Source organism: Anser cygnoides, chromosome 15 (genome assembly GCF_040182565.1).
Source record: "Anser cygnoides isolate HZ-2024a breed goose chromosome 15, Taihu_goose_T2T_genome, whole genome shotgun sequence".
In the NCBI taxonomy this organism is placed as follows: Eukaryota; Metazoa; Chordata; class Aves; order Anseriformes; family Anatidae; genus Anser; species Anser cygnoides.
The window spans coordinates 2,929,232-2,956,880 of record NC_089887.1 but is presented as its reverse complement, the minus strand read 5'-3'; the positions used below and the strand labels follow the sequence as shown (position 1 = coordinate 2,956,880).

The following is a 27,649-nucleotide window of genomic DNA, read 5'->3' as shown; positions in this document are numbered from 1 at the left end:
GGCCTCGGCGGGGGGGCCAGGGGAGGCAGCCATGCCCCGGGCCCTGTCGCAGTCGGGGCTGTAGTGTCCCTGGTAGAACCCCCCCCCCGCCCCAAAAACCACCACCTCATCCTTTTTTGGTAAGATGAATTTAGCATTGTTTAGTTATTAAAAATACTGGTTTTTAATATTGAAAATAAAAGCATTTAATATCAAATGCCAGGCTGTGGGTGTTGGGGGGGGTGGGGTGGGGGCTTCGGCTGCCTGGGGATGGGGTTGGGGTGGGTGGGGGTCACAGGAGGAAGGAGAGGGGCGCAGTGAGAGCCTGGCACAGCTCGCGGTGACAAGTGCAGCCTTTATTGATAAGATACCGAGGGGCTGCCCCCCCCCTTGATGCCGGGGGGGGTGGCACCCCATCTCCGCAGGACAACAAAAAGGTGGGGGGGAGCCCCTCGCTGTCTCCCCCCCCCCCAGTGCTCTTCAGCAAAGCTAAAACGGGGTCCCCCACGTGCGGGGAGCTCGGCGCCGCCTTGGGGCAGCAGCAGCCCCAGGCACGGGGGGGGGACGGGGACCCGGGGGGACAGGGACAGCCCCGTGCTCCCCCCTGGCCCCGGCTCGGGGCTGAAGCAGACCCAGCGGTCAGGCTTTGGGGGTGGGGGGGGGGGGCAGCCCGGGGTGCCCCCAGCCCTTAGGCGGGCGGCTTGCGGAAGCCGCTCCAGGCGTGGAAGCAGCGGGTGAAGGGCCAGGGCTCGTTGCCTTTCCGCACCAGCCGCAGCTTGCGGGGCCGCGCGGGGTCCTTGGCGCGCATGTGCTGGATGTAGACCTGGGGCAGAGCACAGCACGCGCTGTCCTTGCAGTCCCTGGGGGGGGGTCCCTGGCCCCCATGGGGCAGGATCAGACCCAGATGGGGATGGAACCCCCCTCCCCGAGGGGCGATGGAGGTGTGCCCGAATCCTGCCTCCGAACGGCACCCGGGCCCTACCTGGCAGGCTTTGAGGCTCAGCTTGATCTCCACCTGGCTGGTCTGGGTGCCCACCCACATGTAGACCTGCGGAAGGGCGCGCAGCCGGGCTCAGGATCCAGCTCCCCCCCCTGGTTGCGGGGTGTCCCCCCGGTTGCGGGGTGTCCCCGTGGGGGGAAGGGAGATCCCGGCTCACCTCCTGCCCGTTGTCCAGCAGCATGATGTCGTCGTCGGCCAGGTCGTCCTGGCAGAAGTCGGAGCACTTCTCGGACACGGCGAAATAGCCCTTCTCGTTGGAGCACCTGCGGGAGAGCCCCGGGGGAGCCCGAGGCTGTTAGCACCAACGGAGAAGGAATTTCGGCCAGAGGAGGCCCAGGGACGGACACGGCTGGGGAAGGGGCTTGGCCCCAAAAACCCCACAGAGAAGGTTATCGCAACGAGGATGGGGACAGGCAGCAACCTGAGCAGCTCCCCCCCCCTTCGGGACCAGGACCCACCTGAAGAGCCGGGAGTGCTTCATGTATTCGGCATCTTCATCGTAGGGCTTCTGGCTCCCGATGCCCACCCAGAAGAAGTTTTCGGGCTCCTCTCCCTCGTTGATCACCTGCAGGCGGAGGGGCAGGGGCAGTGCTGAGCTCCGCCAGCCCTCGCTGCCCCCAGGTAAGTTGGTGCTGAGCCCCCCCCCCCCCCCAAACCCCCCCCTAAGCCCCTCACCTGCTTGCTGTAGGAGTCATCGAACATTTGGTTCATGATGTCCTCGGCCAGCTTGGCCTCGTCGGGGTCGGCTGCGCGGCCCACCCAGGTGTAGACGATGCCCTGGTTGTCCGTGCTCTCAAAGGGGACCTGGGGGCGGGGGGGGGAGCAGGGCAGGCTCAGGGCTGCCCAGAGGGGGGACAAGGGACCGAGCACCCCCCCCCTGCCACGGGGGGAGGACTGGGCCTCGAGCTGTACCTTGAGGATGAAGCAGAACTCGGAGTTGAGCAGCCCGGCGTCCGTGTTGATCTGGATGCACCTGGACAAGGAGCCCATGAGGGGGGCTCAGCGGGTGCTCGGGGAGGGGCTGTGCCTGCCCTCACGTCCCCGGGCAGCACCCACGGGTGCCACCCGGGCCGCAGCACCCCGCGGGGAGGCTGACCTGGTGCAGAGGGCCCCGCCGTTGGTGCGGATGTGGTAGAGGCTGGGCTGCGGCGGGCTGGCCTTCTCCTTCCTCTTGCCCCGGTGGATGACGAACCTCCGCTTGAAGTGCGAGAGGAACTTGGGGTTCTCCTGCTGCTGCGTCATGCGCACCACCTGCACGGGGAGGGGGGGGCAGCAAGGCTGTGGGGTTACCCCCCCAAAAAAAACACCCCAATGCCTGGCTGCAGGGGGAGGCCGTGGGGCTGGGGGGGCTGCTGGCACCACCGCGCTGCCCCCCCCGTCTCCACTCTGCCCACAGGGGGCACAGAGGGAAGCGGGGAGCAGCGAGGCCAAGCAGGAGACCCCCGTGTGTCCCCCCCCAGGACAGGGCCCACCTCCAGCTTGCCGGGGAAGAGGCTCTCGAACTTCTTCTGCAGGCTGAAGGTGAAGGTGAGCCAGCCCATGTTGGAGGCCTCGCGGCCCTGCCAGAAGTAGACGATGCACTGGAAGTCTTCCTCGGGCTGCTTCTCCTCGTCCTCCTCCTCGCCCTCCTCATCCCCTTTGCCGTCGCTCTTCTTCTTCTTCTCCTCCTCCTCCTCCTCGTACTCCACCGGCACCCAGTACCTGAGGGCAAGGACAGGGGGTGGCAGGGGGGTGGGTCTGGGCAGGGACATGGGGGGGATTTGGGGGCTCCGGCAGCCCCTGGGAGGGGACAAGCCGGGCGTCACCTGCAGAGGAAGACGTAGCAGTCGTGGGTGTGGAAGTGGCCGAACTCCTCCTCGGGCAGGCGCGCGAATTTCTTGCCCTCCAGCACGAAGCCCTCCATGCCGTCCAGGTCCTCGTTCCACTCCTCCATCAGCTGCTCCGCCTGCGGCCCCCAAGAGCTCGGTCAGCCCCCCCCGGCCCTGCTGCTGCTGCTGCTGGGGGACGTTTTGGGGGGGGGGGGGACAGGGGGCAGCCCCCGGCCCTACCTCGCTCAGGGGCATGGGGGGCTGGCGGGGCAGGAAGAGCGCCGTGAGGTCGGCCTTCATCTGGTCCTTCTTCTCGGCGTCCTTGCGGACCTTGCCGGCGAGGCCGCCGTCCTGCAGCACCGTCTCGGCGTTGCGGGTGTAGTCCACGCGCAGGACGTCGTCCCAGTTCTTGAACTTGGACTTGAACACCTAAACCAGGGGGCGTAGGGTGAGGGAAGGGGAGCAGCCCCTTCCCTGGCATCCTCCCCCCCCCCCCCCCCAAGGCTCCGTGCCCCCCACCTGGCACTCGGTGCCCTCCAGGTTGCGGGTGACCATGGCGTGCTTGGGCCGGTGCAGCATGCCGCACAGCTCCTGGCTCAGCTTCAGCGCCGCCGCCCGCACCAGCCGCGACGACTTCCTCCCGATCCAGATGAAGACGTCGGACCAGCAGTCCAGGATGTACACGTTCTTGGTGTCCAGCAGGCTCTGCAGCTGCCGGCCCCGTGGGGAAGAGGTCAGCATCCCCATTTTGTTTTTTTTTAATTTCTGGCTCAAAAACTCCCCACCTGCTCCCAAAAGCCAACAGGGAAGAGCAGAGCACCCGGCACCGGGGTCCCGCTGCCTCAACCTGCCTCTGCCGCTACGGGGCCGTGCCCCAGAGCACGGCTGGAGGCAGAGCGGGGGGGGTGCGAAACCAGTCTCACTGGTCAGACTGGGAGAGCCTCCCCACCCTGTCCTAGTCCTACCAGGCGCATCTCCGGCAGCAGGTCGGCCTTCAGCCTCTTCTTGTGCTCCACCGACAGCTTGTAGTTGATCTGGGGCAGCTCCAGGTAGCCCAGCCCCAGGCCCACCTGCAAGGGGGAAGGGGCACGGGTAAGGGGGGACCATGGCACAACCACCGGCCCCGTGGACGGTGGCACCTCACCTTGTACAGCTTGGGCTTGTGGGGCTGGAAGTCGTCGGGGACGCAGGGCCGGATCTCCTCGGGCTGCCCCCCCAGCACCTCCCAGAATTCGGGGCTCTCCTGGCCCTGGGTGAGCAGCGTGATCTCCGCCTTGCCCTTGCGCTCGTTCTTGTTGATCTTCTCGGCGAAGAGCCTGCAGCAGGGCCGGGTGAGGCGGCAGGATGGGGTGAGGTGGTGGGCTCCCCCCTGCACCCCCGGGACCCCAACCAGCCCTACCTGGCCTTGGTGGTGCTGCTGAGCGTGGCCCGGCTCCCCCGCCACACAAAGAGGTCGAGGCCGTGGTCCAGGAGGAACACAAAGCTGGAGGGCGCACAAAACCAGGTCAGGAGGCAGTGGGGTGTCCCAACGCCTTCCCCACCCTGGGGGTCCTCGTGGGGCCGGGGACTGTGGCTGGCGGGGCTGCCAAGTGGGGTTTGGACCCACATCCTTGGAGAAAGGCGCAGGCACTGCCAATTTCCACCCCAAAACTGCAGCCACGAGGCCTCGGCCGGACCCTGCTCCCTTCCTCCCTGCCCCTCCACGGGGACCCCGCGTCTCCTCGCCCTTTCCCTGCTCACCGGGGGTCCAGCGACGTCCCTTTCAGCGCCACCGGCTCCAGCTTGACGTTCTTCTTCCCGTAGACGCGGTACAGCCTCGAGGAGAGGCGGCCACGGTGAGACGGGGCCGCTGCCAGCCCCCCGCGCCCCCCACCCGCCCGCCCTCCCGCCCGTCCCCAGCGCTACCTGGTGACGTACTGCGTGTCCTCCACCGTGAAGAAGCCGCTGGCCGTGCCGCCCTCGATGTAGGAGATGTCGTTGTCGAAGACCTGCGAGAAAGGAGGCGGTGAGGGTGTGGGAGGCGGAGGGCTGGAGGCTGCGGAGCCCGGGGCTGGCCCCACCTGCAGGAACTCGTCGCTCTCGTCGCCCATCTCCTCCCGGATGCTGCGGCACTCGGCCCCCAGGTAGTTGCGCAGGTTGACGGCGTGGATGGCGGAGCAGGCCTTCTTGTCCAGCGTGGCCTCCTGCCCGATCCAGTAGTAGATCTCCCAGTTGAGGGAGCCGTTCTCATCCAGGAAGGTCTGCAGAGGGACGGGGGGGGGCGGGGGGGTGAGACGGGTTGGCCGCGGGCACAGGCTGGGGACGCGGGGGTCCCTCCTCGGTCCTCCCCGGGTACCTTGAGCACGATGTAGCAGTCGGCCTCGTAGAACTTGCCGTGGAAAGCCTCGTCCACCAGCGTGGGCACGAAGTTCTCGATCTGCCAGACGCAGAGGCCGGGCAGCTGCCCCACGTCCTCGCTGAAGAACTCCGAGTAGTCGAGCTGGGGCTTCTCCAGGCCCTGGTCCCAGCGGCGCGTCTTCAGGTCCGGCGCCTTCGCCTCCCCGCTCTCCTGCGGGGACGGGGACGGGTCACCACACTGCCGGGCACCCCGGGGAGGGACTGGGACCCCTCTCGTCCCGCACCCTACCTCTATCTTCTTGTTCTTCTCCTGCGCCACGTCCGACATCCCCTTCAGCACCTGCTTGGCTTGGTCGTCCTGGGCGGAGTCCTTGCGCCGCCGCAGCCGCATCTTGCGGGCCAGGGGGTCCTTGGTGCCGCTCCCTGGGGACAGGGAACGGGGTGAGAGGCAGCCGGGACCCCCCCCCAACGCCCGGCGTGGGGCAGGTTGTGGGGTGAGGCTGCTTCCCCAGGGGTTTTCCTCCCTCCCTGCCCCGCTTGCCTGCGGCGGCGGCCGCGACGGTGGCTGGGGAGGCGCCGGCCAGGCGCAGCTGGTTCTGCAGGGAGAAGTCGATGTTGTACCACTCCGCTGCCCGGTCCGCCGGCTTCGGGGGCATCACCAGGTTGGGGTTCTCGCGCACGTCCAGGACCTGCCGAAAAGGTGGAAGAAGAGCTCGGTGCTCTGAAGCACGGGGAGGTGGCGGCGGGTGAAAGGAGTCCCGAATCCGCCAGGTGCCCGGGCTGAGCCATGCGCTGCTGGCCCCAAAAGGCCGTGCCCTCCCGTCACCCCATCCCGCCCCCCGGGACACGCAGGGCTGTGGGGTCTCACCTCCACGTCCGTCAGGAAGTGGATGGCCTCCGGCAGCGTCACCAGGCGGTTCTTGTTCAGCACCAGCTTCCTCAGCTTCGTGCACCTGCGGGACACGGGGATGCTGAGCCCGGGGCACGTCCCTCAGGACCCTCCGTCACCCCGCAGCCCCCGACGCAGGCGCTGTGTCCCCCCCTGGGGATGGCCGGGGGCCGTCCCCACCTGCAGAGGCTCTCGGGGATGAGCTCCAGGTTGTTGTTGGCCGCCATGAACTCCTCCAGGCTGGCGAGCTTGCCGATGCCCGAGGGGATCCCGTCGAAGTCGAGCTTGTTGGAATTCAGGTAGAGCTTCTTCAGCTTGGTCAGCTTGCAGATGGCAGACTGGGGGAGGAGGAGGCAGCGGGGTGAGGGACGGGGACACGAAGAAGGGACGGGGACACGAAGAAGGGACGGGGACAGGGACAGCACGCACGGGCAGGGAGGTGAGCTGGTTGCGGGACAGGTTGAGGGTCTCCAGCTGGGCCCACTGGTCGATGCAGAGGGACAGCTCCGTGATCTGGTTGCTGCTCAGGTTGAGGCGCCGCAGGCTGCCCAGGGTGTAGAGGCACTCAGGGACGCGGCTCAGGTCGTTGCAGGACAGGTCCACGTCTGAGGGGGGAGACAAAAAGGGGCTGAGACCCCCGGCAGGACCCCCGTGGGGGTCAGCAGAGCCCCGAGGAGGGCACCCAACCCCACCTGCCAGGTTGGCCAGGCCCTCGAGGCTGGTGGGCAGGTTGCTCTGCGTGCGCTGCGTGTTCCTCAGGTGCAGGGTCTGCAGGGCCGTCAGCGCCGGGAGCTGCCTGTGGGACACGGGGGGACACGGGGCAGGGATGGCATCAGGGCAGGGCCCAGCACGGCCCTCGAATTTTGGGATCCAGCCCAAAAAAAAAACGGGGCCGTACCGGAGCTGCGCGTGCAGGAGCGGGTTGTCGTTGAGGATGAGGGTCTGGAGGTGCACCAGGCGGCGCATCTGCGGCGGGAGGCTCTCCAGCTTGTTGTTGCTCAGGTCGAGGTAGAGCAGGTCCGTTAGGTTGATGAAGAGCTGGTTGGGGATGGCCTCGATGCTGCGGGGACACGGGGACGTTTGGGGTGGCCCCGGGACCTGGCACCAGCCCCGGATCCGACCCGCGGAGGGAGATGCGGAGCAAGGGGGGTGAGGGATGGAGGCGGCCGTGGGGAGGCGGCTTTTTGGGGAGCCCGGCCCAGCCCCACCTGTTGTGGCCGAGGTTGAGGACCAGCATGTTCTTGGCGTTCTCCAGCTCGCGGGGGCACTCCGTCAGCTGGTTGTAGCTCAGGTCCTGAGGGAGCAAAGCCGGTGTCACGCTCCGTGCTGGGGTGGGTCCCCCCCGTCCCACTGCCACCACCCGGCCCGAGGACACGGAGCGTCCTGGGGACCACGCTACGGCTGCTCTTCAGCCCCGCTGTGGTCCCCAAAGGGCACGAGGGGCTGTTGAGGGGTGGGAGCAGGACCGGGAGCCGCTGTCTGCAGGGGTCAGCCCCGGGGAAGGGCAGCACGGGGGCTCTGCACCTACCAGCACCGAGAGGTCATCCAGCTGGAAGATGTCATCGGGGACGCCCGAGTTCTTCAGGCTGTTGGCACGAGCCACGATGGCCTTGGAAGGGGAGAGAGGCGTCGCTGCAGCCACCCGACGTCCCCAGCAGGGCCGGGGCTGGGTTCTGTGCGCCCCCAGCGCCGGGGGCTGGCTGGGAGGTGCCTGGGGACGCCAGGGACACTTACCCGCAGGCAGGGCAGGCCGGAGAGCTCGCCGTGGAGCGTGGTGAGGTTGTTGTGGCTCACGGACAGATGCTCCTGCAGGGAGCCGGGGGGAGCAGGGGCTCAGCTCAGCCCCGACCCTCGCGGGGCTCCCCGCACCCCTCTGACGGAGAGAGCCCGGCCCTGCTGCGGGGAGGGCGAACGCGCCCCGGCGGGCTTGGGGCGCTCACCCGCAGCCCCCCCAAAAACAGACCCCGATTCCTGGACACACTTTTCGCGGGGCAGATATAGAAAGGGGCAGACAAACGGGCAGCGACAAGGCAGGAGGAGGACCCCAGGGAGCCTTTGCTTCCCCCCCGAGCATCGCAAACCCGGGCACTCCCAGCGCGGCGCCGAGGGCTCGGGGCCGTGTTTAAGGCACCGTCCTCGGCTGGCGCCGACCCAGCGGTGGCCGTGACGTGCTGCGGGGCACCGCCAAGGCAAAGCTCAGCCACGAGCCCCACCAAGGGCCTGCTCACGCCGAAAACTCGAGCCGCCCAAAAAACAAAGCCCGGCAGCTGCTGCCTACTGCTGCTTTTTTTTTTTTTTTTTCCTCCTCCTCCTTTGCTAGAGGATATAAGGGCCAAAAACCTTCATCCTCCCCCTAAGGCTTCCCCGTTCCCTTCTGTTAAAGGGCAGAGGAGCTGAGCGTGGTTTCTGGTCTGGTTTGCTACGAAACCGAGGCGAAACCCCGTACGGCTCTGCCTCAGCCCCGCTCCCAACAACTCCCGCATCCGATTTCAGGCACACGCCGCGGCTCAGCCCTATTATTAGACACCGGCACACCCCGGCATGAGGCTGGCAGGGGGCAGATCCCTGGCACCGCAGGGGCGGCGAGCCCCGGCCCCCGGCCCCTCACCAGCTTCTGGAGGGCGGCGAGCTCCTCGGGCAGGTAGCAGAGCCCCGTGCGGTTCAGCTTCAGCCAGCGCAGGCTGCTCATCGCCTTCACGTGCTCCGGGAAGTAGCCGCCCTGCGGGGAGCGGGAGGGTGAGAGCGGGGTCGGGGTGGGGACCCCGCTTTGGCTGCGGGGCGGTGGGGGGAAGGTCCCCGCTATGGGACCTGGGGGCTGGGATCAACCAGCCCTATGGGATCGGGATCTGGTGGGCCAGGATTGCCCAGCCCTACGGGATTGGGATCTGGGGCATGTGATTGCCTAGCCCTATGGGATCACCCAGTCCTATGGGATTGGGACCCGGGGGCTGCAATCACCCAGTCTTATGGGATCGGGATCTGGTGGGCCAGGATTGTCCAGCCCTATGGGATTTGGGAGCCAGGATCACCCAGCCCTATGGGATCGGGATCTGGGGCCTGTGATCACCCAGCCCTTTGGGATTTGGACCTTGGGGGCTGAGATCATCCAGTCCTATGAGATGAGGACCCGGGGGCTGAGATCACCCAGCCCTATGGGATCAGGACCCAGGGGATGTGATCACCCAGCCCTATGGGATGGGGACGTGGGGGCTGTGATTGCCCAGCCCTATGGGACCTAGGGGCCGGTATCACCCAGCCCTATGGGATCGGGACCTGGGGCCGGGATCACCCAACCCTATGGGATCACCCAATCCTATGGGATTGGGACCTGGGGACCAGGATCACCCACCCCTATGGGATCGGGACCTGGGATCTCCCAGCCCTATGGGATCAGTCCCTGGAACTGGGATCGCCCATCCCTATGGGGTCACCCAGCCCTATGGGATCAGGACCCGGGACTGGGATCGCCCAACCCTATGGGGTCACCCAGCCCTATGGGATCAGGACCCAGGACTGGGATCACCCTTTCCTATGGGGTCACCCAGCCCTATGGGATCGGTCCCCGGAACCGGGATCGCCCACCCCTATGGGGTCACCCAGCCCCATGGGATCGGGACCCAGGACCTCCCAGCCCCATGGGATCGGTCCCCGGGACTGGGATCGCCCACCCCTATGGGATCGCCCAGCCCCATGGGATCGGCACCCGGACCCGGTATCTCCCAGCCCTCCAGGCCCTGCTCCCGCCGCCCCTCCGGGCCCCACCCTCTGCAGCCCGTCCCCGCCGGGCCCTTCCGTGCCCCCCCACACCCAGACCCGACCCCCCCCCACCCCCCCAGCACCGACCCCTCGGGGCCGGCGCCGGGGGGACCCCTCCCGGCACCCCCGGGCGGGCACCCCGGGGCCCCTCCCGGCGGCTGCGGGGCCTGGCGGGCCGGGCCGGGCGGGGCGCTGCGGGTCGGCCCCGGGGGCACCGAGCGGGGCCGGGGCCGTGGCTCCCCCCTCCCGCCGCCCCCGCACCTTGAAGTCGTTCCCGCTGAGGTCGACGCCGCGCACGAAGGGCAGCACCCCGGTGGCCGCCATGGCGGCGCTGGGCGGGCGGGCGGGCGCTAGGACCCGGGGGCGGCCGCTCGTCCCTCCGCTCCCCTGGGGTGCCGCCTCCGGGCGGTGACGTACGGAAAGGGGCGGGGTCTCGGCGGAGCCTCGCTGCTATTGGCTGCGCCGAGGCGCGCCGGGTACTGCGGGCGCGCCGGCGCGCCTCGCTGCTATTGGCTGCGCCGAGGCGCGCCGGGTACTGCGGGCGCGCCGGCGCGCCGCTCTGCGGGGTTACGGGGGGTTACCGGGGGTTACCGGGGGCTGCGCGGTGAGTGCGGGGCGGGGGTGGGGGGGGACAGGGCACCGGCACGGCTCGGCCCGGTTGGGGGGAGGTGCCCCCGGGGTGTCCCCCGCCCAGCCGCCCTCCCCCCCCTTGGCAGCCCTATGAGCGGGGGTCTCCCCGGCCCAGCCCTTCCCGGGGGTCCCGGTGCAGCCCCCCCCCCCCCCCCCAACGTCCCCGTCCCGTCCCCAGCCCCGCTGTCCCCTCCCCTGGTTGCGCAGCGGCCGGGCGAGGACGCGGGAGCCGCACCCGGGGTGACCCTTGGTCGGGCCCAGCGCCTCGGTGGCCCGGTCGGCCTCCCCTGAGGCTCGGCTGGTGGCCTCCCCCCCACCCCCACCCCACCCCCGGAGGCTGTCCCCCGGTGCCGGCTGACGGCGCTCCGTTGTCCTCCTTCCCCTCCTCAGGGCGACCATGGAGTTCACGCACAAGCGGGGCAAGCGGCAGGACGACAGCGGGCTGGGCAGCGTCCTCGACGTGCTGCTGGCCAACGCCAGGCTGGTGCTGGGCGTCAGCGGGGCGGCCGTGCTCGCCATCGCCACGCTGGCCGTCAAACGGGTGAGGCTGGCGGCGGCCTTGGGGTTGGGGCTACCGGGGCTGCCCAGCTCCCTGGCCGCAGCACGCGGAGACGGGCTGCGGGGCTGCTCCCTCAGTGTGTCCTCTTTGCGACCTCGTTTGGGGGGTTCGGGGTGCTGTGTCCCTTCCAGAAAGGTGTCTGAGGCCTGGTTCCCGTTTGGATACCTGAATGTTTTCCCTTTAAAAATCTGTAGGTAGCTAATGTGCGTCTGTCTGGCTTCATAACTTAATTGTTTGGGCAAGCAGGAGCCCTGCACGCAGCTGTGCTTACCCACGTGTGTATCAGAGGGGCAGTTGTCCTCTAGTTTGGGATGTAACTGCTAAGACATGGTGCTGAGAGGACAGCTTGCCGTGCTGGTTTTCCTTGTGGAACGTCCCCTTGCTCATCCGGTGGTGGCAGCCTTCTGCAGAGGGGGCTGGTGGTCGTGGGGCTTTCCCTCCCTGGGTCTGTGTGAGCAGCCCCAGCTCACGTGGGTGCCACGGCCAGAACAACAAGCCTTTGGGGGACTGCGGCTCCTCGCCTGCAGCAGGGATGGGAGAGCCCCCGCTGCGTTCCCTCTGGGCGAGGTGTGGGATTTTTTTGGACCTCGCACGCATCCCCTCCTTCTGTCTCTCCCTCCAGCTGATAGACCGAGCCACGAGCCCTCGCGATGAAGGCGATCCCAAAGCCGAGCAGAAGACCCTGGAGGAGAGCTGGCAGGACTTGGCCTTGATCAAAGCGACGCAGAAACCTCCCAAGAGGCAGAGAAGGGAGGACCTCAGCGAGCCCCTGCTCTCTTCGGCTCCACCGCCAGCACCAGGTGATGCTCGCGGCGAGCGCGCGGTCGGGGCGCCGGGCTGCACGGGTGAAGATCACCTTGATGTGCTGGGGCAGGCTGCGCCTGTGCTCCCGGCTGCCTGGGAGCACCGCGTTATTTTTAGCTCTGTGGTCGGAAAGCTGACCCGATTGTGCCTTCCTCCGTGGGAGGCTCCCGAGCCGCGGCCCCTTTTTTGGCAGTGCCTGCGCTCTTCGCAGCCCGGGCGGCTCAGCCAGCCTGTCACGGCGGAGGCCGCCTTGGCTTTGTTTCCCGTTGAACAATGCCTGTTTTTTGGGTCAGCTCTGTCCAGGGAGGAAGGTGTGCTCGTGAATTGTTGTGGACGAAGGCTGACTTAGCCGGCTGGCTCCGAAGGCGGTGTTTTTCTGAGTGGGAAGGCAGCCCGGCTTGGTGCGGGGCAGGTCCTGAGGCACCGCGCCCCGAGCAGGATCGTTGGCAGCACCGAAGCGATCCGGCAGGCACCGGGGCAGGGCTGGGTCTGCCCGAGCGTGGCAGGGGCAAGCGGTGGGGCTGAGACTCGCGGGGGGCCCTTGCACTTTGTCCCTGGTCTGGCCGCTGCTGCTTAGCCTGTGTTGCCCACCTCTAGCACCTCTGGGTGCTGCTGGGTTTTGGGCTTAGTGTGAGCCCCGCGTCGCCTGAAAGGCGCTGTTAATGTCAGAGCGCTGCGTGGTGCCCCTCTCGGCAAGGTCAGCGTCACCTCTGAAGGTTGAGGGCTGAACTTTGAGCTCATGCCTTCACCGTGGCTGTGGCAGGAGACGCTGGTGCAGCTGATCTGCCCAGAGCCGTGACTTCTTCCTTGGTCCCATCCCCTTTTTGCAGAGCCCAGGGTCTGCCCAGCGCCTGCGGAGCCTCCTCTGGTCGAATCCAGCCCCCCGCGCTGCCTCACGCTGCAGGAGAAGCTCCTCTTGCGCTCCAGCAGCCACCTGGCCGTGCAGGAGGCGCAAGCGGCGTTCGGCCGGCAGCTGGCCCGCCGCATCTGCGCCGAGCTGCAGAACTTCCTGAGGAACAAGTGCCCGGAGCTGCCCTTCGGCAGCCTCTTCCTCAGCGGTCCCCTGCTCGACGGCCTCGGGGCTCTCGCTGCTGACCACGTCCACTTCATGCTGCCCGTGGTCCTCGACGCCACGCACTGGAGCCTCATCCCAGGGGAGGACACCGTGGTGAGAAACCCCCGGTACTGGATGATCAAGAGGAGGGATCTGGAGTATTTCCCCCGCGGGTGCAGCCCCTGGGACAAGTTCCTCGTGGGTCGGTACCTCTCCTCCAACGCGCTCAACGAGACCCTGCACAAGATGCTGGTGGCCTCCGTCAACTGGCCTGCCATCGGCAGCCTCCTGGGGAGCCTCATCCGTCCGGTCGTGGCCTCGCGGGAGCTGAGGCTGGAGGTGAAACACGAGCAGGTGGAGCTGAGCGTCGCCCTCTTCCCCGTGGTGGAGATGGACGGCAAGGTTCTGCTGGCCGCTCCCCCCGAGGGACTGGTGGAAAACCTCTGGCTGGAGAGCTTCGGCAGGGCGGAGGTGTCGAAGGTGAGGGAGCTGGATGCTGGCGACGCCGGGGCCAGGCAGCGCTGCCTCCGGCTCCTGAACGGCGTCTGCGGGAGCCACCCCGCCCTGCGCAAACTGAGCGGCAGCCCCTTGGCGCACGTCGTCCTGCACCTCAGCGCCGCCGGTTCGGACTGGGCAGAGGGCAGCCTCGCTGCCCGGTTCCAGCAGGTGCTGGAGGAGCTGGTCGGCTACCTGGAGCAAGGCGCCCTGCCTTCCTATTTCAACCGCAAAGTCAACCTCTTCGGCGAGCTGCTGGAGGAGGAGGTCGAAGAGATGGGCTTCCTGCTCTACAGGGCCGTAGCCGAGCCGGAGCTCCTGCTGGTGGAGGAATGAGCGGCGCGTGGGGAGCCCCCCGACGTCGGGCGTGCCCCGTCTGCCTGCTGCTCCCTGCCGTGGGTTGTGATGCTTCTAGCTGACTAGTCGGTAAGAGGCCAAGTTCTTGCACTTTACGAACAAAAGCATTTCTTCTTCTGAATAAAATGTGCCTGAGAAGAGGTGGGCGGCGGTGTAAGGAGCCTCTTGCTGGGAGGCTCTGCCTACCCAGGTCAAACCCAGCCCGTGCCTGAAGTACCTAAAGGCGAGTCCCCGCTGCTGGGAGCCAGCACGGAGCAAGTTTGGCCTCTGGTTCCCGGCGAACTGCTGTCTGTCCCAGCCTGCCAGGCTCCCCTCGTGCTCTGAAACTCAGACCTGAGCGGGGCCGAGCTTCCCCTGCCTCCTGGGGCAGCCCCTTTCCCTTGCGAGGGAGCTGGAGGGGCACGGTCCCGTGCTGCTGCTGCAAACCTCACGGTTTGGGGTGTCCTGGGTGCTGTGTGGGTCCTTCTGCCAGCACCCAACTTGTTCTCACAGTGCCATGCTGCTGGGCTGGGGTGGGAGCCTCATCCCTCGCCAGCTCTGCAGGCCGGGATGTTGCCAACCCAAAATAAAGCCCAAGCGATGCCCATGTGGCTCTCCGGGCGCTGCGAGGCGTTGCTGTAGCGAATGTGACTGCAGGGTTAGTCTTTGGAAACCCTTTCGGCTGCCAGATGGGCAAGCTCAGCCCTACCTGGCCGTTCTGCCCGAAGGAGGGGCTCTGGGCCCCTTTCCTGGAGCCGTTGTGGGGTTGGAAGGGTGGTGGCGGAGGAGCTGCGGCCTCCCAGGGGCACAGGCTCCTGGGTGGGGGCTGCAGCGTGGCACTGCCAGCGTCCGTGCGGGTACAGGCTGCTCTAACAAGCCTCGGCGTCCCCTCCAGCCTGTCGAGCGACCTTTCCGTGCATGTATTGCTGCTGTCTTGAGGTCCTGTTCTCCTGGAGCCTCGTGGCGGGGGGCAGGAAGGGACAGGAACGATGCTTGGAGCAGAGTGCTTGCAAGAACTGCAGTGGTTCGTGCTGCTTTTTATTATGATCTGTTTTGAGTGTTTTGTTCTTTTTTTTTTTTTTTCCCCTTGGAGGGGCTGCTAGTGGGCTTCGGCTCCGGCTGCAGTCCAGGTGTGAAGGAATGCACTCTTGTGTTTAACGGGAAGAGCTATGCTGGTTTTGCACACTGCTGGAGATGGAAAAATCCTATGGCCTTCAACGTGAGCGCCTGTTGTGGTTTAGTTTTCTTTAGTTATCTCGTTTATGGAAGGGGGGAAAAAAATAACAATCTGCCTTTCTTCTCGGTCTGAAGATTAATCTGTTCCTCCAAACCACTTCCCAAGCGTTAGCGGTGAGAATAAACCTGCGCTGCGTACACTGGTCCTCGCCTCGGCTCTGTTTTGTCTCCTCTCCCGTGATAAGGGCTGCGGCTGTCCTGGAGCAGCCGGTGCTCCCGCGGGGTGCTGGGCTGCGGTGCGAGCTGGCCGGCGCTGAGCTCGCGGCCGTTCACCCAGCGGCTCTCACAGCTCCGCTGCCTGAGCACCAACTGGGGCTTAAACCAGTAAAGCTGGTAACAGCCAGCGCCATCAGCAACGCTGAACCCGCTGCGTGCCTGCTCTGCAGACGCTTCCTGCTCTGCTGCCGTTCGGAGGCTGCTGCCAGCTCAGCGACTGCATCACAGAGCCTCGTAATCCTGTTATTTTCGCCACTGGGCCTGTATTTTTAGGCTACAGCTGCTAAGAGGGGGAGCGAGGGGTACGGGAAAACGCAACGTGAATTCTCCTGACCTTCCTCCGTAGCTGTAGGCCGACAGCAAGGAGCTGTGGCAGGGTTAGAAGCTCTTTTTTTTTGTTTTTTCCTTGTGCTGACTCGAAGGCGAAGCTGTGCTGCTGTGACCACCCCTGCTCCGAGCTACCCTCTAAAAGTGCGCTGTGTCCCCTTAGCACTGACCCAGGGGAACTGCCCTGTGCTCAGGAGCAGCCCCAGAGGCCCCGGGGGAACAGCCGAGCGCTGCCCTCTGGCAGAAGAGAGCAAGGGAGGCGTGTGGAAGGACTCGCTTTGAAGTAAAGAAAGCCCAAACAGAGGGAGGAGGCAGGCGGGCTTTCTCAGGGAGCTCAGACTAAACTAAGCGCAGGAAAAAAGGAGCTCCCTCCAGCTTCAGCCCATTGTCTCTCTTTCCCCGGACAGCAGCGCTACAACAGATGCAGCTAGGGAGGTAAAACTGCTTGCCCTACCCCGCTGCAGCTCCCTGATTAAAAAAAAAAGCTGCAGGGAGTTTCTGCCAAGAAAGCTGCTGCATTGTTCCGCTGAGTGAATGGAAAGAACAAGACTTGGGTGGATGCTTTTACAGGAACAGCGTAACTAGTGTAAGCTGGAAGGAACAGTAAGTTGCCACCGTATCAAACTTTAAAAATTAAATAATCTTTTAATACAAAGTTATTACCGTAACAAAAATTAACTTCCATTAGCTAGCAGCATCGCGCTGGCACGCCTCGAGGTTTGAGGAAGGATGCAGCTTCCAATTCAGGAGCAGCCTCAAGCAAAGGCTCTCCCTGAGCACTGCAGCTGAGCTTCCCCTTCAGGGCGGGCACCGGCTCCATCATCTCTGCACCTGGCAATCCTTCACAGACGGACAGCCAAGGTAGGAGGCGTACGGGGCTGTGACAAAACGAGGGGAAGGGTGCTCAGGGAGCTCCCACCCTGAAGGGCAACTTAAAATAAAATTCCACACTGTGGAAAGCCGGGAGCTGAGGAGACTTGAGCAGCCCTGGGGCTCGTCCCAGTGGCTCCGACCCAGCTCCTTGTGCAGCAACGCTGGGTAGATGTGACCACTGCCGTGGCGGGGGCTGCCGGTGGACGAGACCCACTGCGGTTTTCTCTGCAGACTCGCAGTTTCCAAACGCTTTTGCGTCTTCCAGTCGGCTCAGCGGAAGAGCAGCCGAAAACCAAAGGGTAACACAAGCGGTGGAGCCGCTTCTCGGAGCTGGTTGAACCCTTGCTGCCCGGGCCCACTGAGCGGTGAGGGTATCCCCGGCAGGAGCAGGCTGCCACCAGCCCCTCCAGAAAGCACTCGCAGGCTCCTTTCCGTAGCAGCTCCCAGCCCCTCAGGGGATGCCACCCAGGTTCAGTGGCTGTGAGGACAAGTTTTCTTCGTGTGGCCAGGCTGGTGGCAAATGCTACAGGTCCGTGGTTTCTTGGCCATGCCTCCTGAGGAGAGGTTGCTTGGTCTCTTCGTTTTACTTCCCAGCTCCCTCGAGTGCCCGCTGCTCCCAAAGTGGTTCCACGAAGCATCTCCAGAAGCCCCTACAAAGGAACGACTTGGATTTAAACACCTCTGAAAATATACAGAGGTGAAAAACAGGCGATAGGTTCAAAATGGCAGGAGATCAAGGCTTTTACTAGCCCAGCCACTCAAATTAGTCCTGAAACTGCGCTTGCTTCAGATTTGTCTGAGCATTTGCATGTTATCCCTTTGTCCTGCAGCATTAGAGAAATGTGTGAACAGAACAGGGGAAACTGAGCTTTCTGGTTGCGTGCTCTGGGCTACAGCCAAAGCAGAAACAACAAAACATGCCAGAATAAGACTTGGTTTTGAAGTAGCTCTGAAAATTTGGTTCTGCCCCTCCAGGGCCAAATGTCTAAGGAGGAGGCCAGCGTTGAGGAGCGCTCTCACACCGCGCCTCCACCTCTGTACTTTGCTTACAGTCCCTTTGTGTCAATGCTTTTTCTGTCTTTCACATCCTTTTTTTTTCCTTTGTGATTTTTGTTTTTTAGTGGGTATTTGCTTTCAGCACCTCTCCCCTGCAGCCACGCTCAGTGTCAAAGCTTCGGCCAGGCTTGGCCTTTCACTGCGCCCCTAACCTAGGGCAGAGGGAGCCACCACAGCTTCCCTGACGTGACAGAATGGGGCTTAAGATCGCCAAACGCGGTGCCACTGCTTCAACTCTGTATCAAGTCAGGAACAGCTCTCCCAAAACCAAACGCTAAGCTCTAGGACGGACAAATTCTGTCCCAGACAGACTGCTGGGAAGCCTGCTGGGCTTCATCCAGGGACACACGGACAGGCAGACGCGCAAGCTTGCTGCGTGTAGAAGCAAAGCATCCTGTTGCTGCTGAGAGCTCAGTGGATCTGTGTTACGAGGACGCATCCTGCTGGCATTCGCACAAAGGTAAGCCTGACTCGGTTGTTACAAGCAACATTTAAAGCGCTGCAACGCTGCTGACAGACGTCCCAAGACAAACCTGAAGCCTGCCAAATGTAAGAGTTCCTACAAAAGCTGTGCAGTGACAGCATTATGGATGTACGAGCAACGTCTGCTCGGTTTAGCTTTAAGAACAGCCTCCAAGCCTTGTCTCTCACCCCAGGCCCGGCCTTACCTGGTGCCGCGTTTTCATCAGCCCACTGGAAGAAGCCGCACTGCTGCTCTCTGGGTTTTGAGCACGTGTGGAACTGCCGCCCCTTGTTAGGGCCGTCCTTTTGGACGGTGCGCGTGACAGCTGGCTGCTCGCAATTGCAGACGGTGCCACCTCCTGAGCCGGAGTTGTTGCTTCCAAAGAGCTCTGGGCCTCTCCCTCCTCCTCCTGGTCTCTGAAAGCCTGCTCGGCCCCTTCCCCCAAAGGGCTGGGGCGGTGCAGAGCCCCACGGGGCTGCGTTGCTCCTGTCCTCTGACTGCTCGTTAGCCCAGAGGAAAAAATTGCAGGTATTGGCGTTGCATTTGTAAAACTGCCTGCCTTGATTGGGACCCTCTTTGCGCACAGTTAACAGCGTGGCTTCGTTCCCGCAGTTGCACACCACTGCGTTGTTCCCGTTGTCTGGAGCAGCTGCGGGAGCAGGCCTGTGTGCTCTCGGTGTACTCAAGGAGAGGAGATGTCCCGCCGCCGGGTTCGTGGTCCCCCTCGCCTGCCTGCTGTCGCTGCTTGCCCTGCTGAAGGAGTTGTTGGCCTGCAAGTGGTTAGCTTGCTGGCTGGCTGACCGCGCAGGCTGCGACGACCTGTGTAAGTACTTCAGGTCCAAGAGCTCTCTCAGCATCTCATCGCAGCCGCCGATGCAGCCAACAAACTCCAGGGGCATCATGGGTGGAACGCTGCCTCTCTTGAACTTAAACTTCAGTCTAAAAGGAAAGGAAGAATACAAACCCATCAGTTCATACAGCTTCTCATCAACAGACCTCGATTTGGACTTGTGTTTTTTTTTTTTTTTTGTTCTGCTGTACTGACGCTGTCTACCTCTTTCCCTCCACCTTCTTTCCATCCCCAACCCACAGGAGCGCTGCTCCCGCTTTCCAAGATTGGAACAGAAAATGGTTGCCCAGCCTAGCCCGCGGAAGTCTCTGGCCCTGGTGACAAACCCGTAACGTCTGAGGGGTTACATCTCATGAAGGGATACCTGGTGCGACCTACCTGTGAACAGGATGGGGTCTACACTCAGCACAGATGCTCTCGTCCTTGGCCACGTCCAGCACAAAATCGGGAAACCAGACTGCAGTTTTACAAGCTGGATAGCCCGTGCAGCTGAGATAGAACCTGCCGTGGGACAAAGGCAGCAAATGAAGAAGAGGTAATGTCAAGACAGGCAGTGATATGTTCTTCTCTCTTCTCAGCTCTCAGAAGCTGTCCAAACAACGTTTGGTTTTAACTTGAGGAAGAGGTTCAGCTGAGTCCACGCGGCTTACGTAGCTGGTGGAGTTCCCGCATGCTGCAGAGGGAAGGTAAATGAACACTCAGAAAGCAGCCTTGTGTGTCTGAAATGATAGAGAAGGTCACCAACCCGCCGTTCCTCTTGGTCTTCAGGACCATGTCGTTGTTGCACTGTGGGCATTTCCGAATGGGAACTGGCATTGCTGGGTAGACTTCCTCTTGCTCAGCAATTTCTGTGGCTTCTCCAAAATACTGAGCCAGGGCCTGGTCCAGCCTGTAGGGAAACAAGCAGAGCGTCCTGTCTCCTCTGCAAAAAGCAGTCAGGCAGTGACTTACGGCCTGCTGCCCTCTGCACGGCCCCTCTGAGCTTCTCCCTGAGCATGATGATTCAGCACCGTGCCTCTAGATGTGGGTGTGCCACGGAAGAGGTCAGTGCACTCTGACATCTCCTCCAGCCAGCTCTGCGTTTAACGTGAAGAGTTTAAACCACGGTGAGCAGCTGGCAGCAGCCCACGACAGCGCGCCACACTGAGCTGCCCCATCCCACGCAGATGCCTGCGTGCACTGGGCAGAGCTCCGAGAAGACAATGTGACGGGACCCCACTCCAGGCTGAGCCGCGGATGACAAGCCAGCACCTCTCAGAACGGCAAAGCAAGCGGAAGAGGGTGAAGATAAAACTCACTTGTTGGCTCTGGCCACGGCCTCAATGAAGACTTGTTTGTACTTTTGCACCTGCTGCTGCAGCACTACAGATTTGTCTTTCTTCCCCTCACAGATCAGTTTCAGATCAGCCTCCAGCTCAGCTCGAAGGTCGGGCTTGGACATCTCGTAGCCCATGGAATCATAGCCTGAGGAGCACATTGCAGGGTAAGTGAAATAAATAAATAAATAAGGAACCTGCCCTCCTCCTGACAAGCGCTGCCCGTACCTTCAACCAGCCCCATGCCCAGGTGGCCCGGGAGGAATCTCTGATCTGCTGTGAGGCCCACGTACATCCGTGTCTTGATTGTCTCAATGTGCTCTGCGTGAGTGGCATCAGTCCCTGAAAGCAGACAGGTTGTTAGTCAGATCAGGTGCCGAGAAGAGACTTCCCCTGTGCCTGCTGCAGAGCGCAAGATGCTGAAGGGAGAGGGGGACAGAACGTATAGCCAGAAGCAGCACTGGCCTCACATTCTATTGGCACTGAGGCCACCAAGGTGCAAACATGCCCTTGACCCTAACCTGCACATCCCCCTCGGTACTGGAGACGCTCTGCAGACTCCTTAGGATCTCTGGAATTTGCCCACAGGTCTCTACTACCCCTGTGTTCTATATATATTTAAGTAACTTCTTATCTGAAGTGACACGTAGAGAATTCCCTGCTCTGAGGCTGGGACAGAACTGGTACCAGGTAAGCTGAGAAGCTTATGAACAAAGCTCTGCCACGAGCGAAAGGCCACGCTGCCGATACTGACCAATGCCATGTTTCTCCATGAGCGCAATGAGATCCGCTTCTGAGAGGAGCAATGGAGGGCTGGTTTCCCCATCCACCATCTCCACTGTAGTGGGCTGAAAGCGAGACCCTTTCTGATACAGTGGGATAACCTGAAGGGAAGGAGAATCTCTTTGAAACTGCCTTGCTGGACCATTCACTGAAGAGACAAAATGTCGTGCTAACTGCAGGCCAGTGCAGTAACACAACAGCACCCTGTTCTGGAGGAGATCAAGGCTCGGGGTGCTCAGGATTTGCCAGTAACGAGCTGCCAGAGAGACCACGGAATGGCAATTGCAGCTCCTCTGGGTGAGTAATCTTCCCGACGTGGAAGCAGTCCTGTACGGTCTCTGCAGTGTCAGAAGGGGGAGAATCTAGCCAAGGCTGGCAGAATAACGTGGCACAGGTCTTCAGCAGAGATGGCTCTAAGTGAAACAGCCACTGGGGCTGGAATTTTTCCAGGATGTTCTGTACAGGGGCCTGAAGCTGGCTGGGAAGTTCTCACATCAGTACAACCCACGTCCAGTTTTAAACTGCAGGTACTCTAGCCTCTCCCACCTATGATTTTCAAGGGCGTTACCTTGTCACTCCACTTCTCATAAGGATAGACTTCCAGATAATTTCGGGCCAGGATCATTAGTCCTTGAGCAACGAATCGCTCATTAGCGATGTCAATCTCCACAGTTGTTTCCTGTCCCTTGGCGTCTTGAGAGCAGCAAGCCAGAAAATGGCGCACGATGAATTCATACAGTCTCTGCTCGTTGCCCTAATATCAAAGAGAAAATGAGGGTCAGGCTCTCCTCCAGTGTTAGCAAGGTGTCAAGAAATATTAATGAGATCTCAGGTGAGGACACTGCACTAACGACCGTACTGTTAAGAGCTCCATCTTTATTCTCCAAGCAGTACCAACCAGCCAGTTATACCTTTATGAAACTCACCTGCAGGTTAGCAGTGTATTTGGTGGGGTGAATGGGCGGGTGAGCCTGATCTGTTTTGGTTCCGCTCCGAGGGGTTGGCCCACCCTGATCCAAAATCCTCTGCGCAAACACCCCCCAGTTTGGGTCCTGTGTTTGCTGTTGCACTAAGGCGGAGAGGTTCAGCTCCTTGGGGAAAATGTTGGTCTCTGTTCGGGGATAGCTGATAAGCCTTAAGAAAGACAGAAGAACACGTTAAGAGGTGCTCCAGGATGCTTCCCATTTTGGTCTAAAGGTCATCTATTTTTAAAATAATTAAGTTTACCAAGACAAATCTTGCTTTCTTACCCTTGAGTATAGAGTTTTTCTGCTATTCTCATGGTTTCCTTTGCATTTATTTTCAGTTTGCGGGAAGCCAATTTCTCAAGTTCCTGTGTTGGGAGGAGCCAGGAAAAAAAAACCAAGTATTTGTGCATAATTCTGAGTGGTGAGTAAAACATCTGCTCAAAGCTTCTTTCACATCAGCCTTTTCAGCACAGTTCAAACATACCACGGTGTCCAGGGGCAGGGGCCTCCATTTGCTCTTTGGCTTGCTCCCAACTTCAACAACAGTCGCTACAGGATCCTAAATGCAGAATAAGCAAAATCTCCTTGAAGAGTTCACACAGGCTGTTCTTTAAACATCTTGAGCAAGAAGGATGTGGGAAACGTTTAGCTGGTGCTAGATCACACGACTGTTTACAAGCTTTCCTACCTCCATACACATGTGGTAAAGGACCAGGCACGCTGTGTGATTAAAGAGCCGGTTCCTCTTCCAGTTGAAGACCACATTGCCGTCTTCGTGTTCATGTGTCACTGTTTTGAAAACCAGATCAGAGTGATAGAGTAGTAACGTAGCTAAAAGACAGGGGCAAAAGGGCAACGCTACTGGTAAACCTTCATAGTTCTGCGTAATGATCATGGCAAAGGAAGAGGGAATCACCTCTGCAGCAATCGTTTGTTGGTTGCCTGACACTTTTCCTTCTCAAAGACATTAAACCCTTTAAGACAGGGTTCAGTTCTCATTTTCCTCCAGCATACCTTTGATTTTATAGAAGGCTTCAGGAACAAAGGCCTGGATGGCTTTAAAGCGTTCCACTACAAACCCCAGGGTTGGGAACTGGCAACTACCATAGCTGATCAGCTGGTCTGCTAAAATATCAGGGAAGATCTTCCGGAGCCTCAGCGTCTGGAATCTGGTGAAAGCAGCGCCTGAGAAAACAAAACGGACACTAGAACTGAATATAACATTGGAGGGTAATTGCAACGCTGCAGAGGGCTCTTTTAATAGTCTGAGTATTAATTTTACCCCAATTTTAATATTAAAAGTTGCAGAAGCCTTTTGGTGCTGCATGAGCTATTAACTCGTATTGTAACTTGCTTCAACTCGTATTTGTTGTTTACAGTGAAACAGGAGATGTTTTTTAGTTGTTTCTGATCTAACAATCAGAACTACAGAGGGCATTTTTGTCTTGTGCCGGAGGTACAGTAACAGTTGATTTTTAAGTACCCCTTGCAGAGTTTTAACATTGTGAATTCCATGTGGCTCAATGAGAAGCAAGGAAGAGGCTGATAGCCAGCTATCTAATTTTTACAGCAATCTAAGAGTTCAAGAGCGTAGAGAAAATAAGCTTGACATTGATGACAGAGCCAGAGCTGACCGTCCCCTGCCTACCCACCCTGCCCTTGCTTATGTGCTTTTAAAGAGGTGTAAGCAGCAGCTCAGGCCTAGCAGTCAGCTCTCATCCCCAAAGCACGTTTACGTACCTATCCTGAGGTCCAGCTCCTGCCTGACATCAACAGCATCACTAGTTTTTTGATCCGGTTGGGTGAGATTCTCACAGGCAGTTCTGACAGCATGAAGCGTAATCTCTGAAAAGCGGGCTCGGAAAACCTGGAGGTTTGGCTTTACTATAAGACAAAAAAACAAATAAAAGTGACACAAACACCAATGGAAAGGATAAACTAATAAACAGCTGTCTTAAAAAGAGCATGCTGTCAACCTATTCTATGTCTTTCCAAGGGAGGAACGTATTTCTCGTGTAGCAAAGCCAAATATCTATCAGAATTACAGCCAGTGGATTTGACCTGCACACAGCAAGGCTGATCATTGAGTAAGAATGACATCTCTGGTACTAGATCCGAGCAGTGATACCTGTTAAATCAGCATTTTAATGGAAAGCAGAGTGGTGCAACAGATGCTCTACACACCAGCTTTGCAAACATGAATGATCTCAAAGCCGATGTTCTCTCCTTCTCGGTCACAGTCAGTCCAGATCACCAGAGCTTGGCACTGCTGGACTTCTCGTTCGAGGGTTCTCTGAGACCAGAAAACAAGACAGAATGAGAGGCGCCAGGCCGCTGGCTTTGTCATTTCATTTCAGAATGACTCACTAAGTGAACACGGAATGCAACATGTATCCATAGAGATGGATTGGTGCAATAACATTTTGTAATGGTCTCTCTCATGAGATTAGACGGCTTTCAGAAGAAACAACTCATTTACTTATATCTAATTCTTTGTTAAAAAAAAAAAACAAAACACAGCTTGGATTGGATTGTACCACGGTCTGTTTTCTGAAAACGACATTTTTTGTAAAATTGAGTTGCAATTACCAACGCCACCTTGTTGGAAAGAGCATTTCTACTCTTAACAAAGTAGCCGTTCGTTTTCTGCTCTGATTTTACACTAGCAGGAGACTTCCACGGTACAGAAGAACACAGCAGTCCTAGAAAATCCAGGAGGAATTTGCCAAACTCCAGAAACTTTTCAGTTAAGGACAAAGGTACAGTCCTCCCTCTGTCTGAGACAGTATCTGATCTTTGAGTTTCAAGGAAACTCTTAACAAGAACATACCTTAATATCCACGTAATTTTCGGGACAATATTTCTCTATTTCAGCATCAAAAAGAGCTAGAGGGTTGCAGCTATGCCTGGCAAACAGAGGATAAACAGCACGTAAGAAACTAAAACATATTGTGAGACATTAACTGGTGCTCTCACGTGAGGAAATGCTGTTCAGGTACTGGAATTAATGTGTTATACTATGGGCCTTAACTTAGGAATCTGTGTGAAACGCCAAGTTTACTCAAAAGCAGCAGAACCAAAATGCAGTCAGAGACGAGCGGAAATCTGGAAGGCAGCCCTAAACGTGCAGCTTCTCTTATTTCACGCACAGAGAACAAAAGGGAGGGAAGTTGGATAGAACACCTCACTTCCCTGGATAAGTTAAGTACAAACCATTTGCGAAAGGGCAGCTTGAAATCGTGAGCCAGCAAGTGTCCCGAGACGGATGTCATCACCATGGTGACAGTCTGCAAGAGACGGGGCAAGGTAATTAGTGCCCATCGTTTGCTGGAAGCTCCCCAGAGCCCTACGACCTGACACGGTTCTCACAGCCCGATACCTCCCTCCTGCTTCTTCTAACAGGCTCCTTCCCCCACAGGCATCTAAAGCTACCTCCCTGTCTTCTTTTTTGTTTGTAGGAAGCTCCCAATTCTAAATCCCACTTTTGACAGGTGGGAAAAACAGAAGGATGGAAAGTTGAAAGAAAGCCAAGAAAAGAAAATCTGACTTCTTGTTTTTGCCAAAACTGGATGAGCGTTTCATAACTTCAGACTTTTTTTTTCCTATAATTAGCATTTTGCACTTCTCTAATCCAGCAGCGGAATGAAAGAGAGCTCTACCTGGCCAAACATCTGGTAGTCATATTCGTAGATCTTGTTGAACTTGGAAAGCCCCTCTCTCTGGAAGGAAAAGGAAAGTCGCTAAGTTTCTGGCTCCTAACAGAAGCCAAACAAACCCGTTCCATCTCGCTTTATCTTCTCTTTTACGGCAGGGCACAGGAATACGGGGCAGGTGACAATCAGGTACTGCAGCTAAAACACCGAGGCAAGGGAGGTTGGATGGAAGTTGCCCCTATCGTTTACTGAGCCGTGGGAATGGCGTTCCCACTGTACCAGTATTTTAAAACACACCCGGAGGCGGTGCCAGGCTTATCACTGGTACGGAGCAGATGTGGGTTGACCAGTTATTGTCCCCGCTCCCGACAAACAACCGTCCTGCTCCAAAAGATCATCAGTGCCAGCTCTGGGTCCCTTCCACCTAACCGACATTTGCGGAAGTTTCTAGATCGGGTGTTTTAATCTTTTCCTACAGAAGCATGGCAACGTCTTCCTTGACTGAGACTGTCGGGGCTCTGGTTCTCAAGAACATCTTGCAATCAGACCTCAGTTCGGTCTAGAAGCAGCTTCTAGTTCCTTGGCTTGGAAATTCCAAGTAATTATGCAAGCTGTTAAAGGTCACAAAACAAAGCAGCAGCTGACAGAGGGGATCTTTGAACTCCCCTTCTCCAAACCACAGACCATCTTTGCTTCATTATGTGAACTTCAGTACGCCCCTGATACTTGCTGACGCTGCAGAAGCGGCGCTTTCTGACCAGGAACAGATGGTTTCAGCTCCTGAAGGCTTCTACGTACACTGCAAAGCTGGGAACAACACAGGGAACCCCCACTGCTGAGCTCAATGCCTGGAGAAAGCTGCCTGGATGGAGAGCACAGCTGTGGAACTGAATCCCAGCAGGGCTTCAGGATCTGAAGGAAAATGGGTCCAAGACTCCCAGATCCATCTGGGCAAGTGGTGCTTGTCCACAAAAGAAAGAGTTCTCGTACCCTCGTGTGGACAGAAAGGGCCACAGACCCCATGTCAAGCTTTGCATAAGACACATAAAAGAGACCAGGAGCTGCACGGCCACTGAGCGGGGGCTCTGCTGAGCTGACTGCCTGTAGCCAGCTCCACCGGACCCATGGGCACACGAGGAAGAGGCAAGGAGACGCAGCGTGTTCCTACCCGCCGCATCCTGCTGTTGGAGAGCAGATCTGCGATTCCCCGGGCGGCATCGTTCTTCTCAGCCACGCACAGGACCTTCCGGATCCTCTGCAGGGCCGCATCCTCCGCCGCCCGCGAGAAGAAGCGCCAGGGCTGGGGCAGCATCCTGACCCCCCGGCTAGCAAAAAGCCGCGCGGGGAGGCTCATCGCGGGCAGCGGCGACGGGTCCCATGGCACCGCGGCACGCGTCCTCGCTGGAGGGGCCAGTCCCTGCTGGGGAGACGGCCTGCGTTAGGAACACGAGCACCGCCTGGGTACCACAGAACGGCTCGGGGTGGAAAGGACCTCACAGATCGCCCAGTCCCAAGCCCCTGCCGTGGGCAGGGCCCCCTCACCCAGCCCAGGCTGCCCCCAGCCCCGTCCAGCCTGGCCTCGGGCACTTCTAGGGACGGGAAACCCACAGCTCCTGTGCCAGTGCCCCGCCGCCCTCAGAGCGCAGGATTTCTGTCCCGTACCTACCCGAGATCCCCCCTGCTGTGGTTTAAACCCCCCCATCCCATCCCCCTGCCCCTGACACAGAGCCCCTGACACAGAGCCCCTCCCCAGCCCTCTCCCACCCCCCGGCAGGCCGCTGGGGGCTCCCCCGGCGCCTCCCCGTCTCCAGGCCCAGCACCCCGGCCCCCAGCCCCGTCACGGCCTCCCCCGGCCCCGCTCCGGCCGCTCCCGGTGCCGGGGAAGGGCCCCGGCCCCCCTCGGGCCTCACCCGCGGCCGGGCCCCCTCAGCCGCAGCCCGCGTTCCCGCTCTCCTCCCGTCGCAAAAAGCGGCGCGCTTTGCCGCAGCGTTACGTCCTGCCGGAAAGCGCCGCGGCGCGGGGGTGGACTACAACTCCGATTGCTTTGCGCTGCGGAGGGGACTACAACCCCCATGGTGCTGCGCGGCGGGGGGGACTACAACGCTCATGGCGCTGCGGGGCGAGAACTACGATTCCCATCGCGCTGCGCGGCGCGGAGAACTACAACCACAATGGCGTCACGAGGCCGGAACTGCGGCTCCCGTGATGCCGCGCGGCGGGGAGGACTACAATCCGAGCGGCGCCGCCAGGCCAGAACTACA

The 27,649-nt window shown here is 60.3% G+C and overlaps 3 protein-coding genes across 5 annotated transcripts; 1 reads left to right on the top strand and 2 right to left on the bottom strand.

The window, feature by feature from the left end:
- Positions 1 to 314: 314 nt before the first annotated feature.
- On the bottom strand, positions 315 to 10,190 carry FLII (FLII actin remodeling protein). Its single transcript, XM_066977773.1, has 30 exons — positions 10,031 to 10,190; positions 8,622 to 8,732; positions 7,748 to 7,819; positions 7,542 to 7,622; positions 7,222 to 7,307; positions 6,912 to 7,073; positions 6,706 to 6,809; positions 6,443 to 6,618; positions 6,194 to 6,351; positions 5,993 to 6,077; positions 5,666 to 5,813; positions 5,414 to 5,547; positions 5,123 to 5,335; positions 4,848 to 5,027; positions 4,693 to 4,775; positions 4,528 to 4,602; positions 4,187 to 4,270; positions 3,932 to 4,103; positions 3,753 to 3,857; positions 3,307 to 3,498; positions 3,028 to 3,216; positions 2,785 to 2,924; positions 2,452 to 2,680; positions 2,076 to 2,230; positions 1,892 to 1,952; positions 1,655 to 1,783; positions 1,438 to 1,544; positions 1,137 to 1,242; positions 962 to 1,027; positions 315 to 802 (listed from the first exon to the last, which is right to left on the bottom strand). The coding sequence occupies exons 1-30, from the start codon at positions 10,091 to 10,093 to the stop codon at positions 668 to 670; spliced, it is 3,801 nt and encodes a 1,266-aa protein (XP_066833874.1). The 5' UTR covers positions 10,094 to 10,190; the 3' UTR covers positions 315 to 667.
- On the top strand, positions 8,617 to 15,026 carry MIEF2 (mitochondrial elongation factor 2). 2 transcript variants are annotated; one of them, XM_066977781.1, is made up of 4 exons: positions 8,617 to 8,749; positions 10,790 to 10,940; positions 11,581 to 11,758; positions 12,593 to 15,026. In XM_066977781.1, the coding sequence occupies exons 2-4, from the start codon at positions 10,797 to 10,799 to the stop codon at positions 13,645 to 13,647; spliced, it is 1,377 nt and encodes a 458-aa protein (XP_066833882.1). In that variant the 5' UTR covers positions 8,617 to 8,749; positions 10,790 to 10,796; the 3' UTR covers positions 13,648 to 15,026. The 2 variants fall into 2 exon arrangements, with proteins under 2 accessions (XP_066833882.1, XP_066833881.1); XM_066977780.1 differs by lacking the exon at positions 8,617 to 8,749 and adding an exon at positions 10,267 to 10,373.
- Positions 15,027 to 16,045: 1,019 nt separating this feature from the next.
- On the bottom strand, positions 16,046 to 27,390 carry TOP3A (DNA topoisomerase III alpha). Of its 2 annotated transcripts, none has more exons than XM_066977779.1 (20): positions 27,299 to 27,390; positions 26,557 to 26,808; positions 25,395 to 25,454; positions 24,949 to 25,022; positions 24,566 to 24,641; positions 23,920 to 24,028; positions 23,476 to 23,619; positions 22,750 to 22,920; positions 22,424 to 22,524; positions 22,220 to 22,294; positions 22,018 to 22,100; positions 21,694 to 21,901; positions 21,336 to 21,521; positions 20,739 to 20,868; positions 20,213 to 20,326; positions 19,967 to 20,132; positions 19,414 to 19,557; positions 19,047 to 19,169; positions 18,024 to 18,757; positions 16,046 to 16,949 (listed from the first exon to the last, which is right to left on the bottom strand). In XM_066977779.1, exons 2-20 carry the CDS (start codon positions 26,740 to 26,742, stop codon positions 16,771 to 16,773), a joined length of 3,063 nt encoding a protein of 1,020 aa, XP_066833880.1. In that variant the 5' UTR covers positions 26,743 to 26,808; positions 27,299 to 27,390; the 3' UTR covers positions 16,046 to 16,770. The 2 variants fall into 2 exon arrangements, with proteins under 2 accessions (XP_066833880.1, XP_066833879.1); XM_066977778.1 differs by having other exon boundaries at positions 26,557 to 26,805; positions 27,299 to 27,382.
- Between the last annotated feature and the right edge of the window lie 259 nt (positions 27,391 to 27,649).